At 38.2% G+C, this 15,225-nt stretch overlaps 1 protein-coding gene across 7 annotated transcripts in view; it reads left to right on the top strand.

The window, feature by feature from the left end:
- The window catches only part of NRG3 (neuregulin 3), a 695,884-nt gene that overhangs the window by 666,580 nt on the left and 14,079 nt on the right, over positions 1–15,225 (top strand). For all 7 annotated transcript variants that reach the window (XM_064430253.1, XM_064430250.1, XM_064430251.1 and 4 more), the window contains 2 exons: positions 6,977–7,104; positions 14,201–14,371. In XM_064430253.1, the coding sequence (XP_064286323.1) occupies positions 6,977–7,104; positions 14,201–14,371 (299 nt within the window). The remainder of the gene's footprint in view (positions 1–6,976; positions 7,105–14,200; positions 14,372–15,225) is intronic.

Here is a 15,225-nt window from a genome sequence, read left to right as displayed (position 1 = left end):
CAGAGTAAATTCCAAATCTAGAACTAAATTTACTCATGTAAACAAATGCCCAAGGGAAGACCGTGCAGATGGTCTCATTTTTCTGGGTCTTTATTTAAAGGTACTTTAGTTTACAGAAAGAAATTAGTCTGTTCAAATTAAATTTGAAATATATTTAATCATTTTCTGAATGTAATTATATGTAAGTCATTACAATCTCCCAATCATGAAATATGTAAAGCTGTTTGAAATAAGGAATTTCAAGACAACCAATTTATTTAGCCCTGGTAGTTTTTTAGGAAGATATTTTCCAGTGTATGTCATTTTCTTTCCCCTGCTCACACACAATCAGCCCTGTCTTACTTTGAACAAAGCCTTTGGAAAAAGGATCCTGGTAAGCAATATAATAGGAAAATATAAAAGATGTATTAAAACCTTTAATTATTAACTCATTATAACCTCTAAATTATTAACTCATTTTCTTTAAAAACAAGTATCTTACTGCTGCTTAAAGGAATGACTACCTTATTTGCAGATTGCATCAAAATAGTGGGAGTTGAGCAAAAGTGAGCACTCATGCCCACTTATACAAAGACTTCTAAACTCCTAATTCACATCCAGTTAATTCAGAGATAAATGTAAGCCCTTTTAACCAATTTAGAGTAAGCAGAGCCTCCCTGGTAAGACACAGAGGCTGTGAGAGCATTGCTTGTATTCACTAAAAGTTCTGTATTCACCATTGTGATGCTCCTATGCTCATGATATGCTTTGTAATTCAGGGAAAATATACTCTTTCAAGAAGGAAGCTAGCTCCACTAAATTGACATAATCACAATTTGGGGAACCTTGTGCAATTTTTTCTCTCACTTTCAATTCATTCAGCCTTATATTATTTCTAGTCCCTAAAAGAAAGAGCTGTTGGGAGTGTTGTTGGTTGTAACGATGGCAACAAAAGGTAAAGTTCATGATCCTTTTGTTCTAGCCTATGAAATAAGCCTTGGTTAACACTAAGAATATGCTCTTTGGCATTTTCCCACTGTAATTCAGTGCAATATTTTGTCATTTTCTTTTGCCATAACCATAGCCATAATGGCTGAAATAGCAGTTCATACATTCTGGACACAGAGATTGAACACCATCATTATATTTACTATTTTAATCCAAATTTGATTTTCAGTTTTTATTTCTGTTCAGCCTGACATTATGAGTGCTGGTAATTAACACACCATTTTCTCGTCCTTGTGGCTGTTGGCAGGCATCTGTTTTCTCCTTGCCATTAATGCATTCTCCCTTTGGGAAGATAGGAAGGAAGAAAAACAGAATGACCTTGTGCAGGATGTAGTGTAACAGTGTAATAACAGTTTCTATTGTTAGGAAGATTTTTGTGCAGGAATGCATGCAGGCAGCTCATGAAAGATTTACAAAACTTGCCAGATTGGAGGGGGGAAAAGGGCAGGGGTTTGGTGAGGCAGCAGAGAAGGGACTTTGGAAAGGTGTTTTGTAGGAATGGCTGAGTGAGTCCCCCTCAAAGACCAGAGATCTCCCTCGGAAAGGGCATCAGGTAGCCTGGGTGTGATCCCTCTGCCATTCCCATCTGCAGCTGCCACTGCATGGGCCTGGGGAGAAGTTCTAGTTCTCTTCATTTCCAGGAGCTAATCAATAAATAAATGAGGGAAGTTACTTTCTGGAGACTACTCCTCCAATCTGGCATTTTGGTTCCGATAATCCTGGAAGTTGTTTCTTTTCCCACTCCATGTGCTCCCCCTACAAGAAAGAGAGTTTTCCCATTTTTGCCACCTTTCTGTCTTTCCCTGGAAGATGATCCCAGATTTTTTCTCTTGTCTGCTTTGAATAGACCTGGTGATGCTTTCAGGCTTTTCACACAGCTCTTTCTTCTGCAGAGGAGAATGCTTTTGTGGAGACCTGAGAAAAGTCACTTAAGGAGTGACTTTTCCTTATTTTTGATGACAATTCTGAAAGAACCATCACCTTTTGACTGAGAGGTTGCTATTTTTAGTGAAGGGCCCATCTATCTTTCCAAATGTGTTGCTTTAGAAGGAGGTTTAACTTATTTCCCAAGGCCCAGGGTATAGCAGACAAGGTTTAAGTGGTTTGTGGCTATAAAGAGCTTGACCAATCTCAGAGAAGTAATTTTTCCTCCCATACTCAAGTGCATTACACCTCCTCCACTCTCTGCTTCTGCTCCATTGTGGTTCTGAAAAGTGGAATAAAGGGGTGGATTTTGTCAGGACAGCTGTGTTCTCTCTGAAGTCCTGCTGCTCTTCACTGGTAATTCTGCTCACCTGTCTTATCCTCGGTAGCAATTTCATTATTTTCTTAGAGGTACAAATGAGATGAAAAATACTGTGTACTGTAAGAAGGATTCATAAATATCTGGTTGAACACAGCTCCTAGGATTTTCTGAATCTTCTCCAAGTCCACTGCTTTTCCAAAACATTCTGGCAGCAACACTTAAATTCTTGCTTGGTGTTTCTTGCTAGGGTTTCTAGCCTCTTGGATTTAAAGACTAATGCATGGTAATCTTGCTATAATTATTCAGCCAGGAAAAGAGAGATCTGCCAGCTTTTAATCCAGAGTCTTTGAGGTACACAGGAGATTGAGATTAATTTCACCTAATGCATAAAACCTAGGGCTTCCCAAGTATTATGTACCCCTTCCCAAAGAGATCATCCTCCTTTCAAGAGATATTTAAAAGGCTGCAGCAAACAGTTAGGCCTCCACATAAGCAAAAGGAAGGAAATTGTCATTCTCCCCATCTAGAAGGACAAGTGCTTGGTGCACCCTCACACACCATGCAGGTGGCAGGAGGAGGTGGGGTGGCTCCTGATTCCTGCAGGAGCCACATATATAAAGGGTTTCTTTTTAAATTCTCACAACTTGGTAAATATGTAATGGAAAAAAAAATTAAAAGAGCTGAAACCTTGACATTCCTTTAGGGATTCTGAGAATTGTCATGGCTTTTTAAAGTGGCCTTTTTCATCGTCGTGGTTTTCAATACCTTCTCCCATGGCACCAAGGGGATCTATTAATTTCCCATCACTGTCCCTCTGAGGTGGTTAATATGCTTTTCATGCTGTACTGTGTGGTTTCAATTTTCACTAGTTGTTTCTACTAGCTTGCAACCACTAGCTTCAGGTTTCTGAAATTCTTATAATGAGGGACAAAAAAATGTTCATTTTGCATCTTTTTGCCTTTTTTTCATAGTAGTAGGAAATAAAAACTTTTCAGTCACTGTGATAGAAATGCAATTAATATATGTCAAGCGAGAGATACTTTAAATCTTTTAAAGGAGTACTCTCTGGGTTTCTGAGAATTACCATTTGATTTATCAGCTGAGATCAAGAACAAATTTCCCATTTCTGTATCACATGGGTACTTAGGAAGAACTGCCAGAATAGACAAACCCGAATTTACTGCCCTCTGTCTAGAGGCAGTGCTGGCAACAAAACATACAGAGCATAGGGGAGCAGTAAGGATGTTAAATGTACCAGCTGATGTGCTTTTGTGCAAGCTCAGCCCCCTCAGAAAAATATCTGGCTCTTTTCCTCCTTGAGAAAATTTTCCTCCTCTCTGAATGTCATTTCAAGCTGACCCCTCTGCCTTCTAAGTTGTTTCTGGAATGGCATCCCCACATCACCTCTCTTCCAGTGCCAAGTGAATTTCTGGACCTTTTACTGTTTTGGGGGAATCACTGAGGAGAGGAGCTAAGTAAATCCCAGGGGAGGGATGAGTGTTGTGGTTTGCATAACACCAGGACAGCAGTGTCAAGCTACTCAGTAGCATTTAAACATTTAAACAACAGCCTGCTATTGGTCCTTATACCCACAGACTACAAAGATACTGACTGAAGCTTCAGTAAGTCTGCCAAAAGACTTCTGGACTCTTCCAGAAGAGTTACATTTGTCACAGGATTGCATTGCTCCATTACTACATACAAAAGTGTCATTAAAAGAATGACTTTCCTTTTCATTTTTAGCCATTCAGACTGCTATATATATATATATATATTTAATATATTTTTAAAATTCATTTATTTATTTATTTTATACTCAGTAGCATATTCCAGTGGCATTTGTTATCCCTGAGCCCTACATTCCAGAACAGGGAATTCAAGGCATAGAGCAGAGGAGTTATGTGCTCACAGTAATGCAGCAGGTCAGTGACAAAAGTTGATTTCTTGTCTCCTGGCTCAGGCTGCCTTCACAGATTCACTTACCATTAACTAGCAGGGGGCGGAATTTTTATTGTCAGAGAGTTGAGTAATTGCACATAATAGATTATTTTCTCCATGAAACAAGGAAAAATGGAAAATTTGCAGGTTTTTTTAAAGCAATCATTATTCTTTAATTTATTTAGCCATATGTCTCAGTGTTTTTCAGTAATTGCTCAAACAAGAACAGATAATTAACCAAGAAGGCAAAAAAAACCATTAAAAACCCCACATTCAGATAAGCTTTCAGTAATGCTTTCTATTGGAACAGGCCTTTCAAAGCTTATTCTCCCTCATGGCTGAGCATGCAGCAGCTCACAGTAGTCAGAGGCTTCCACAAAGCTCAGCCCAGGTGAGAACCTAGCTGTGAGAGCAGCAGGATGACCCTGCTGGGGTGTGGCTGGGGAAGGATCCCATATTGTCCTTCTGGGGGCACCAACTGATGCTGCTCTAAGCTCTTCACAAAAGTAGGAAGGTGTTTTTTTCCAGAGGTGATCTTAGAGAATGGGTGTGGCACTAGGAGTCAAGTTGAAGGAGAACAAACCTGACTGTGTTTAAATATATTAAAATGTATTAATAACATGGTGCATCCAGATCTGTTCAGTTACATTGTTAGAATTCCCTGTATATTCACACCCTCAATTTAAACTCTAATTCACATTTTCATTGTAATGAATGTTATGATTGTGTATTAAGTGGTGTATCTGAAAAGGTGGGAAATGTCTAGTTAGGGAGAAAAAAATGCCCTTTGTAGGCTATGCCTGAGTGGTGCTGGTGCTGGACCTGCATTAAAGTTTGCTGATCAGCGTCAGAGCAGCTTCTGGTGTCCTGGTGATCCTCAGCTGTGATGAGGAATGTCTCTGCGTGCCACTGCTCCAGCCCACATCCACCTGAAACAAGGATGTAGCAAAAGGCACAGCTTATCTCTGCTCTTCATGATTGACTTCATACTCATGGTCTTGCAGGCCATTCAGGCCTTCAGTTTTGTGCCATGAGCAAACTCAAAAAAAGGACAGAAATAGCTTCTTGGCTCTGGCAAGCCGTTCTTTACATAGCTCAAATTGATTTATTCAGGTCAGAAATCAAAGCCACTTTTATTTCTGCGGCTGGCAGGGAAACTATTAAAGTTTAAAACCTCCACCGATGTGAGTACCTTAAAAATCATATTTCTGTCTGAATATTTTATCTACAACATTTACAAGTGACATCTAAGATCATGGTAACTGAAAGTAATGGGAGTGGAATATGTTTCTTCTTTTTATTTCAGTTGTGTTTACTTCATGCATGCAGGACCATTTTGCATGTTGCCACTAAGCTTTGCCTTCAGAAGCACAAAAACAATTATTTTCTATTTAACATGGGTATTTCAATCAACAGAAAGAGGGAGAAGAGCAGTGGAGAAAAATTTGAAGAGCTGTTATTTTATCTAGGGAGTTGGTCATAAGAAGTGTGACTGGCTGCCCTAAAAGTACATGTAACCTATTTTTAAAAGAGAATATTCTTATAGGATTTTCCTTTTTGATCTTGCTGAAGTCTACAGAAATGTAGATAAAAATAAGTGAAAGTCAAAAAATAATAGTCTGTTGTTTTAATGAGTAACTGGTCTTTTGTTAGACAAAACCAGTAATTATGAAGAACTATCTTTTGAAAGAATGCTTACTATCCTCTCCATGAATTTTTATGCTATTGTACCATAACAAACATTTTTCACCACTGTGATTTTTTTCTAATGTTTTAATTTGTATTTTCTTTCTAAACTGTGTCATCATGTAATTGCTGCCACGATACCAATTTATTTTAAAGACAGCATGGATATCTAGGTGTCTAGTACTAAAAATAAAAAGCAAAAGGAAAACAGGCCTATTAGTTTTAGTGCAGGTCGTTGTAATGCAAAGTAAAAAGTCTGAAAAGGGATTTATTTTTCACATCTGAGTGGAAATGTGTCTCTGAGATATTGCCCAGTGGCCACCAACAACATGGAAACTTCTTACAAGCCCAAGTGCAGCTTTTTCTATACTTCAACTTTATGGATCCATACCAGTTGAGAGACTTTTTTTTTTCTTCTTTCTTTTTTGAAATTGCAGTTGAATCACAGAGCAAGAAGAACAAATCTGTTCTTCGTGTCTAGTGTCTGCTTTGCAGACCTTTGTGTCTCACTCTGTGCCCAGAGACTGCCCTACGCCCACACCTGCCACAAGAAGAATTATGTTTACACTGTTCTTACTTGCACAGATACTCCCAGGTCAAAAGTTTCAGGCTGGTTCAGAAAGATATCTGGCTCTGTGGATAGGATTCAAATATTTTTCTTACTTATCTGATGACACAAGTGCTGTTTCAGTTTGGTTTTCATAGTTGTACTTGCTGATGATGAATGCAGTGTTTGACTGAAATCACCAAAGGACCCAAGAAGTTGCTGGCTGTCCTCTGAGATGTGTTTTGTGATCTGTCTCTGCATGGGCAGCCACAAAAACAGATTTCTAGTCAAAGGGATCATTGTTCCCATCATTGTGGGCAGATCAGTCTGTAATTTTGCTGCTAGGGCTGATATCAGTGTTTTGATGTGCAGAAGGTAATGGGGGTAATGGTTACTAGCCCTTTCTGCTGTGTAAACAATACTGAATGAATGTGTTACTTGCAATGCCTCATTTTGATTTAAAAATGCACTAGAGCACTTCTTACCCTGCTCTGATATGAATTCAGAGTGAATAGCATCAACAATGTACTTTGTCTTGTGAGTATTAATTAATTTTATTCTCTCTACCGCAGTATTCAAAGCCAGATAGGCACCCGGGGCCCATTCTGCACAAAGTTATGGAGTCTAGTTTTTCAGGCACCCAGTCTTTCCCAGAGGCCTTGTCTCCTGACAGAGGAACCCAGCCCATCAAGCACCACAGGTGAGCAAGCATCTGTCTGTGAGAGGTGCCTGGAGAGGCTGTAGAGCTGCTGATCCGTGTGCAGGGTTATGGTGCAATGGGCCTGGGTGAGCTGCGCAGTGCCCTGGTGCCAGCAGAGCCTCAGCCAGCTTATTAACCAGATGTCCAAGCATTTTCTTAGCTGCAGACATAAAAGGTAATAGGGATGCTCACTGCCTTCCTCTGTGGGTCGTGCCAGTCCTGCAGGAAGCATTTACAGACACCATCCAAGCTGCAGGCACAGCCCAGCCAGTGGAACAGCTGGAGGAGGAGGAACCATTAAAAACAAGAGTTTCCTTACCCATGTTCATGAAGTTAACAACTCACTGCTGCAGAAAGACTTGGTTGCAAATTTCCAGCCTTTTTTAACATTTCCTTAAACAAAAGATACATGAAATGAATAATGACTTTTTTATGAAAACATGGTGGCCTTTGAAAACGAGGCTTAAAAAAGCTTGGATGGTTGTTTCCAAGAGAAAAAAAAAAGAAATGTCACCCATCATTGGATGAGATTCAGATTAGAATTCTGCTTCTAACTTTTTTTTGGATGAGAAAGATTGCAGGTGCTTCATTACAGGACTAGAAACCAAACTGGAGTCTGGTACAAGCAATAATGTTGGTGGAATGACAGTGGTAACATCTGGTCCAGTGCACAGAGAGAGAGAAAAAAGGCTGAGAAAAATGAGTTTGGAATTTTTTCAGCTAGATAATCTGTAGTGGAAGACATGTTTATTAAAAGGATTTTCTTTTTTAATTACTTTTTTAAAAGTCTGGGATTGTATGAGGTTATGATCTGGCTTCTGTAGTATTTGGTGCATTTTCAGTGCAGTCTCCCAGCCAGCTATGTGTTTTTTTTCTCATTTGAATAAGTGATCTGCTTAACCTACAAAGTGCCACATATAAACCAGAAAGGGATATTTGGGTTCTATCTACTTTTACCTTACTTAAGCCTTTAATTTGGCATGAAAAAAATAATGCCAGTTGTCATGTCAGATCCATTTCTTAGGTCTTTTTCCTTATTACACAGAAATTTTCAAAACAGGCTTAATAATTTTATTAAACATAGACAAACTGTGGGACTCTTTCCTAGAATGCATTCTACAGAAGTTCTGGGAAGAATTTTATCACCATTTAGTCACAACACGAAGTTCAGAAAACAATTCACTCCCTTAACTTTTAATGGTGTGATTGCAATATCCAAGAAATGTCTTTGCTTCAGAACTCATGTAAGAAGTGGAATGACTAGTTAATTTATAAAGAAATCTTTTGCAGTTTTAAATGTTAAAGTTTATTATACAAGGCCCTTATTTTATAAAACATGCAACAGACTTGAACGTTTAAGACTTACAAGACTGTCTTTAATTCATCTACCGTGTAAGAGCTTCCTAATTTATTTTCCAAATAGTGTTCACTGTGGACAAATGGTCAAATGAGGATTTTATATTAAATATATCTTCATTTCATTCCAAACCTGACTGAGCCTGGAAAAATAATATCAGCTCTGCAGGTTCTCTCTTTTGCGCTGTTCTAAATTCTATTGTTGTTTTATTTCTGCTTGCTGCAGAAATACTTTGCTCTACATCCAGACCTGTTTTCTCTGCTGGTGTTTTCAAGGACACTAATGATGGGTGATCATTTCTTAAAATCAGGAGCTGGCTGTTTCCAGATCCTGAAACTAATAAATTTTAGCCTGGAAGTTAAGACTGTCAGTGTAGGGAATCATTTGGAGTTGCTGAAATGTGACTGACAGAGACCAGCTAATAATTTCATTCAGTTTATGGATAATAGCAATTTTCTGTCTCAACAAACCTCAGCTACACAAAAAGAATTAATGCAGAGGTTAAGTTGAAATTTAATCTCAAAAAATATTTAGCCTGTGTTATTATTAATCTCCTAAAACATTTTGCCTGTGTTGTGCACTGCTGTTACCATAGAAGAATGTTACATCTTCTGCTTGCATATGTAAAATAACTCTTAGAACTGTCAGAATTCAAAATTAACAAATGTGTTTAATCAGTAATTTTCCTACAACGTATACAATGTGCTCAAAAATTTGTCTTGGATGATCTGTTGATCTTAGTAAGAAGGAAACCCACACTGCCTTATTTTCTGATAGATAGAAATAAATTAGAGTTTTGTTAATTATGGGTTGAGTTGTGATCCCTTTGAATAGCAGTTTCCTTGGTAATTAGTCATCCTGACTTTCATTCATGGATGCAGTCATCCTTGATTTTAGAGGGATTCATTTCAGAGAATGCCATGATGAAAGCCAAATGCAGAGGCTTTCAGCCTGGAGCAGTTGTATTGTCCTACAAAAATGCCAAAATAGGATAGACTTACCCTAAAATTAATAATAATTTGTGTTTTCATTTTAATGAACTTTTCACACCACAAAAAAAAACACAGAAAAGATTTTTTTCTTCATTTGGTAAGCATTTTACTCTTTATGCTGCTAATATAAGTGATTCAGTTTACAGTAGAGGAAAGAGTAAATTAAAGTTATTCTGTAAATAAGGCTATTGAATTTCAAAGAGCAAGTATAGATAAACTAAAGCAACTAGGAATGTAAAGGCAGAGGAAGCCTGAAAGGAAGGTTTTTTTCCAAAGAAAAAGCAAAACAGATGGTGGGATATGGATAATAATTGAAGCAGTTAGGGAAATCCTGAATTAATAGGTTTCATTTTTTAATGAAAAGTTGGGATGAGGACATTTGTCCTCCTATCTGAGGACAAAGGTAGAATATGAACAGAATCAAATGTATGAAAATAGACATTCCTACATTCAAAGTGGAAGTAAAATATAGAAATCAAAGTTCTCAAGATGGTTTGGTTAATCTTGATCAAAAAAAAATCTTGGAAGAAGAACCAGTTCACAAAATTTCATGTCTAGGAGCAAAATCTATAAAAATAGGAACTGTGACATGAGATGATGGATTAGCAAGTGTAAAACATTTAGGCAGATGAAGAATTTATCAAAGTAGGACCCAATGATGCTGAATCTGACTAGATTTTAGGACAAATGTGGGGGAAGAAGATTCTTGCGGTAGATATAAAACAGGCAAAAAATGGCTTTCTACCTTATCAACATCAGGTACTGTAACATGTGCACTGATGGTTGCATTTGGTGGGGGTGAGTTAGAGCTCTACACAAGGTCAGTCACTGTTGTCATGTGTCCAGTGCCTTTAAGGGGAGAAAGTCAGGAGAGGCAGAAGAACTCTAATGTGCATGCACAGAGGTGCTTAAAGGGCAGATATGAGGGACTTGTGTAGAGAAGGCAGGACATTCACCAGAGCAGCACTCAAAGAATTAGTCAGCACTGGGGACAGACTTTTTTTGTGCCAAGGTCACTGAACAAAGGTAGAACACAGCGTAGTGTGAGAATGCACCACTGTTATCTCACCTGGTTAAAATGGCTTGGCCTCCCAACTGCCAGGGACTCGCACTGCATTCCCAAGCCAAGATGAGGAATGAATTATTCATATTCCATGAAAAGTGATATTCATTCATGTTCCAAGTCTGTCTTATGTCTGTCTTTAGTTCAGGAGACTGGATAGGGTGTATGACTGCTGCTTATGAATACATGAGAGCAAGCACAACGAGAAGTAAAAGACCTGTTGAAAAGGAAGGAGTGTGGTGGCACATATACCTGCTTCAATATTCATCAGAATTAATTTTAACCTGAAAAGAAGTCTCAAAGTTTTCAATACAGAACAACTTTCTCACTAGTAGCCTGGATATCATCATCAGTTTAGGATGGAGGTTGATCAGTGCACTACAGGAAGTATATGATGAGGTTATGGCAAATTATTAAACTCAGTGCAGCTGACATACCTTGAATGCTCTGTTCCCTTTTCCTGTTGTTCTGTCCCCAGGATGGTGACCAGATGACATAGGCAGCATTGAAGGATTTTCATAGAGTTCCAAAGTCCCTGAGTAGCATCAGACTATTCCCAGATACAAGAATCTTATGAAGGAGTCAATAATGCTCACATTTCAGAAACCAAGAGGAGATTTGTAGCTGTAGACTGTATTTATTAATACTGAAATCAGTTGAAAGTCTCAGTAGTTGATCCATACAAATGTTAGCAGTAGATGGTCTAACAGCCTAAAAAGGTGGCTCTGAGGGAGTGTCAGAGGACACTGCCTGGCAGCTGGTTCAGCCATTGGGGTATTTACCCCATGTATTTACTGGGGGATTTGTAATTAACTCAGAAGTAGTACAGAAGGATGCCAGAGTTACTGTAAAAACACTGGTGGGCTTCTCTTCGTGAACACGGGTAGCTGCACCTGGGAGTTGTGTATGTGCCCCAAGAAGAGAACACTCCACCTGTAGGATCAGACTGTTTTCACTCATTTGCTCAACCCAAAGAAAATTCTCACACAAAACAACTGGCAAGAATGAATCCCAGGTTCTTCATTAACCTTAGGATGGTTGAAGTGCTTTTTTCAAAACATTAATTCATAAGAACTGTATATCTCCCTAGTTTATGCATCACTTGTGAATCACTTTATACATATTCTGATTTTTTATTCTGGAGTAATTGATTGATAGATTTTAAAGGCATATCTGCTACAGCTTTATGTGTTGGTCTATTTTATTGAATGGCTCACTTATATGGGCTGGTTTCTTTTACCCAGTTAGACTGGAGTGCAGGGAGGAAGAAACCACAATGTTGGCTAAAGGAAAATAAAATCCCTGAACAAATCCAAAAACCATTGTTTACCCAAGAGGGAGGAATTTTTCACATGAGCAATAGAGAAGTCTGAGAGGGATATTGCATTTGCATTGCTGATATTCATATCAGTTTTGTGTAAAAGAAAAAGTTTTGTGATGGAGATCCTTTTCCATAGAACTTTTAACAGAAATTTTTTGGTGCCTGGAGAAACAACTGTTATGCTGCAGCTTGCAGCTGCACTGTCTGTAAGTATTTCCTGATCTTTGTCATTTGAGGTCATGGACAATTTGTCTTGTCCATGACCTCAAATGATTTTTGTTCATTCTTCCTTCGGTTTGGTTTTGTTTGGTTTTTTTTCTGACAGAAATGTTGAAAGCATAAAAACCTCACATTAGCAACAAATTAGACTGTCAGTGCTGGAAGTTCTGTGGCTGCAGGACTGTGGCAGTTCCCTTTGGTCTCAACATTTCTGCAGTTTATAGCCATTACCTTGGGTTTAGCTGTATGTGTTGAAATGATGTCTATTACAAATAGAGCTTTTGTGAATTTGCATATGGAGATCATGTGCTCTCATCCAACAAGAAAGATGCTCAAAGGCATCAAACCAACCACAAATTAAACAATAAAAGTTTCTAACTTCAAAGATTTGTAATCAAACTAAAGTTTGGGTTTTTTTTTTTTTACTTTTGGATTCCATTGATGACTGTGCGCAAGTCAATAAAAACCCCAAAAATTCATTATCCATCACAAATTATTCATTCACCTGCATCTTTTGAGATCCCCTGCTGTATTAATCTCAGGCTCTCCTGAGCAGAAATTGTCAATTATTTTGTGATGTGATAGTGTTATTTTACAGAGTAGGAACTGTAACTTGCAACTCAAACTCAGCCTTCAGAACTGAGGCCAGTATTGCAGGTTTTTAAATAGATTTTTTTCACAGCCTCCTTAGTAGCAAAATAAAAATCTTTTTAAGCAAGTATGAAAAATCCTGGAGGGAATGTTATTGCCATGGGTTGTTGGTCTTTTCAGTAAAAAACACTAGAAAAGTAAAGGTGTGGAAGTAAACAGAGGTTAGACTGCAACAGAACACTGCTAGCCTGAGCAGTAGGATAGAGAGTGTTGAATTTATTTCTTTTAATTTTGGGCAGAAAATGTTGATTTTAATGGAAATGTACACTCAAAGAGAATTTGTCCAAGGTACTTGTTCCAAGTAAGAATTGCTTTGGGAATAGATGTGGCCCTAACTGTAATTAAAGTTCCCACTAGGTAAAAAAATGCAGATTACTTTTAAGTCACATAATAGGAGAAAAGAAGCAAACTTATCAGAAGTCTTTTGCATTTCTGAATTCTGTCACAAGTTGGAATTATTCACACAGCCAAAAATAATGACTCGTAACAGGCATCTACAAAACCTATGTTAAGTTATCGTTAAAGATGTAAAATATGAGGTAACACATGCATTTCTGAGATCCAGAAGATGCCAAGAGAAATAGAGTAGCTGAAAAATGAATATTCAGTCACGCCATGCAGTGCTGAGACCTGTTAGCAGTAAAAGTGGGTTATGCCTTGCCTTAGTTCCATGTTCCCATGTTTTTGCATTAGCAAATGTATGGCTTATATACCAAAACTGTGGATTCTAGATACTTTTTCATTCCTGTGTGAAATGAAAAAAAATAAAAATCCATTCTCCTTCTAAAACACCAGACATTTACAAAACCAGTTTTCTAAAATAAGTAGAAAACTATGACTTGTTTTTATCAAGTTCAAGTTTTTGTTATATCATATAAAGAAACAGCATGGTATCCATGTATATAAACAACAAAGCAATCTGTATATAAAACAGGAATAAAATAATACAGAAATACTGCTCAAGGTGGAGAAAACTTGTCTTAGCTTCTTCAATCTGCAGTTCATAAGCTTTGCTTATATTCTTCACTTCCACTTTTTCTCAGTTTAATGGTTTTGTATCAGGAAGCAGCACCTCACAGGCTGATAGATAATATATTGCCTTTCAGTTTAGGATCTAATTTTGAATTCAGCTGTGGGTATGAGAGAGCTGTATTGTTTGTTTATGCTGTCTGAGGACTCAGCTCTATAGCAGGATTATGATATGCAGCATGGAAAGGAGAAGCATCCTTCATCAAGTGCAAGAAAACATTCCATAGTGGGCAATTATTTCATTCCTAGAAAAGAGGTGATGTATTAAATAATGGCATAAACAGCAGCTAATGGTGGATTGTACTATTATATTTCCATAGAGAATCTCTACTGACATCATAGACTGCCACAGCAAAGTTTATAAGAACAGTAATCCATTCATTATTAATCCTGAACCTTTACTTCGCAAAATTTTATGCTTTTGGTGTGATAATTTTTTACTGTACTCTTGGTGTTGTTCCTAGAAGTCTCTCTTCATGCTGCAGCCCAGGACAAAAAAGTGGGATGCTCCATAGAAATGCCTTTCGGAGGACTCCTCCCTTGCCTCGGGGTAGGTTCAATGGAATTACAGGACCAGCATATCAGCAGCTCCAAGAGTCGAGGATCACGGACCAGGACACGATACCTTGTCACGGGTGAGTGAAGAGAGCCACTGAGGGGCTTTTAAAATAAAATAATGCACCTTGCAAAGTTGGTTTTCTGTAGATAGCTTCATACAGGTTTGTCTTTGAAATGCACAAAGAGTATGCTGGCTTTTCTTTCCTTTTTTAAATTCAGTTTATTACAACATGAGCTGAGGTGTACATAAGGTCTGGGTTTCAGAAGTGCTCCTGAGAACCTGCAGCTGCCTTTGAAGTCTTTTGCAATTGATGAGATACTTTGCATAATATTTACATATCCCTATAGATTTCCAAAGACTTTCCAGAATATTGCAAGTGTATTTTATATGAGGTTAGGAGTGATATCTGGAATGGAATAAAAACCCCACCCAGTTTCACCTGTAAGTCACAGTGAAACTCTTCACTCTGATTAACAGGTGAAACTGGGGGGGGGTTGGGTGTCTGGTGACTTCTTTTAAACAAGTTTGATTCACACTTGTGTCATTGTTACTATTTGCTTCTGAGGAAAAAAATTGTTTATTGCCTCTTGCAGTAAATATATTATTGTTCATTTGTGTGATATGTGCATATAATTCCTGGTGAAAATTTCCTACTGAAATTGCCAGCCTTGCAGAAAGGAGCAGGCAGGCAGCCTTCCCTCTGCAGTGGCAGCATCGTGTGATGCAGGCTCTGGGAGGTGCCACGGCCTCCTCCCGGGCTGAGGAGTGAGGGACAGCAATTACATAGGGTAATGGTATTTACTCTTGTCTAGGAAATCATGTGTGACCTTACAAGTATCAGCTTGTACTGGCCTGTATTTTAAATTTGCAGTTCTGCAAAATTTTATATTGGGACCACACTGTGACCCCTTCTGGCCTCAATCCACTTAA

Source organism: Passer domesticus, chromosome 8 (assembly GCF_036417665.1).
Source record: "Passer domesticus isolate bPasDom1 chromosome 8, bPasDom1.hap1, whole genome shotgun sequence".
NCBI classification, from domain to species: Eukaryota; Metazoa; Chordata; class Aves; order Passeriformes; family Passeridae; genus Passer; species Passer domesticus.
Note: the sequence above shows the minus strand (reverse complement) of the source record. Positions and strands in the feature narration are given on the sequence as shown.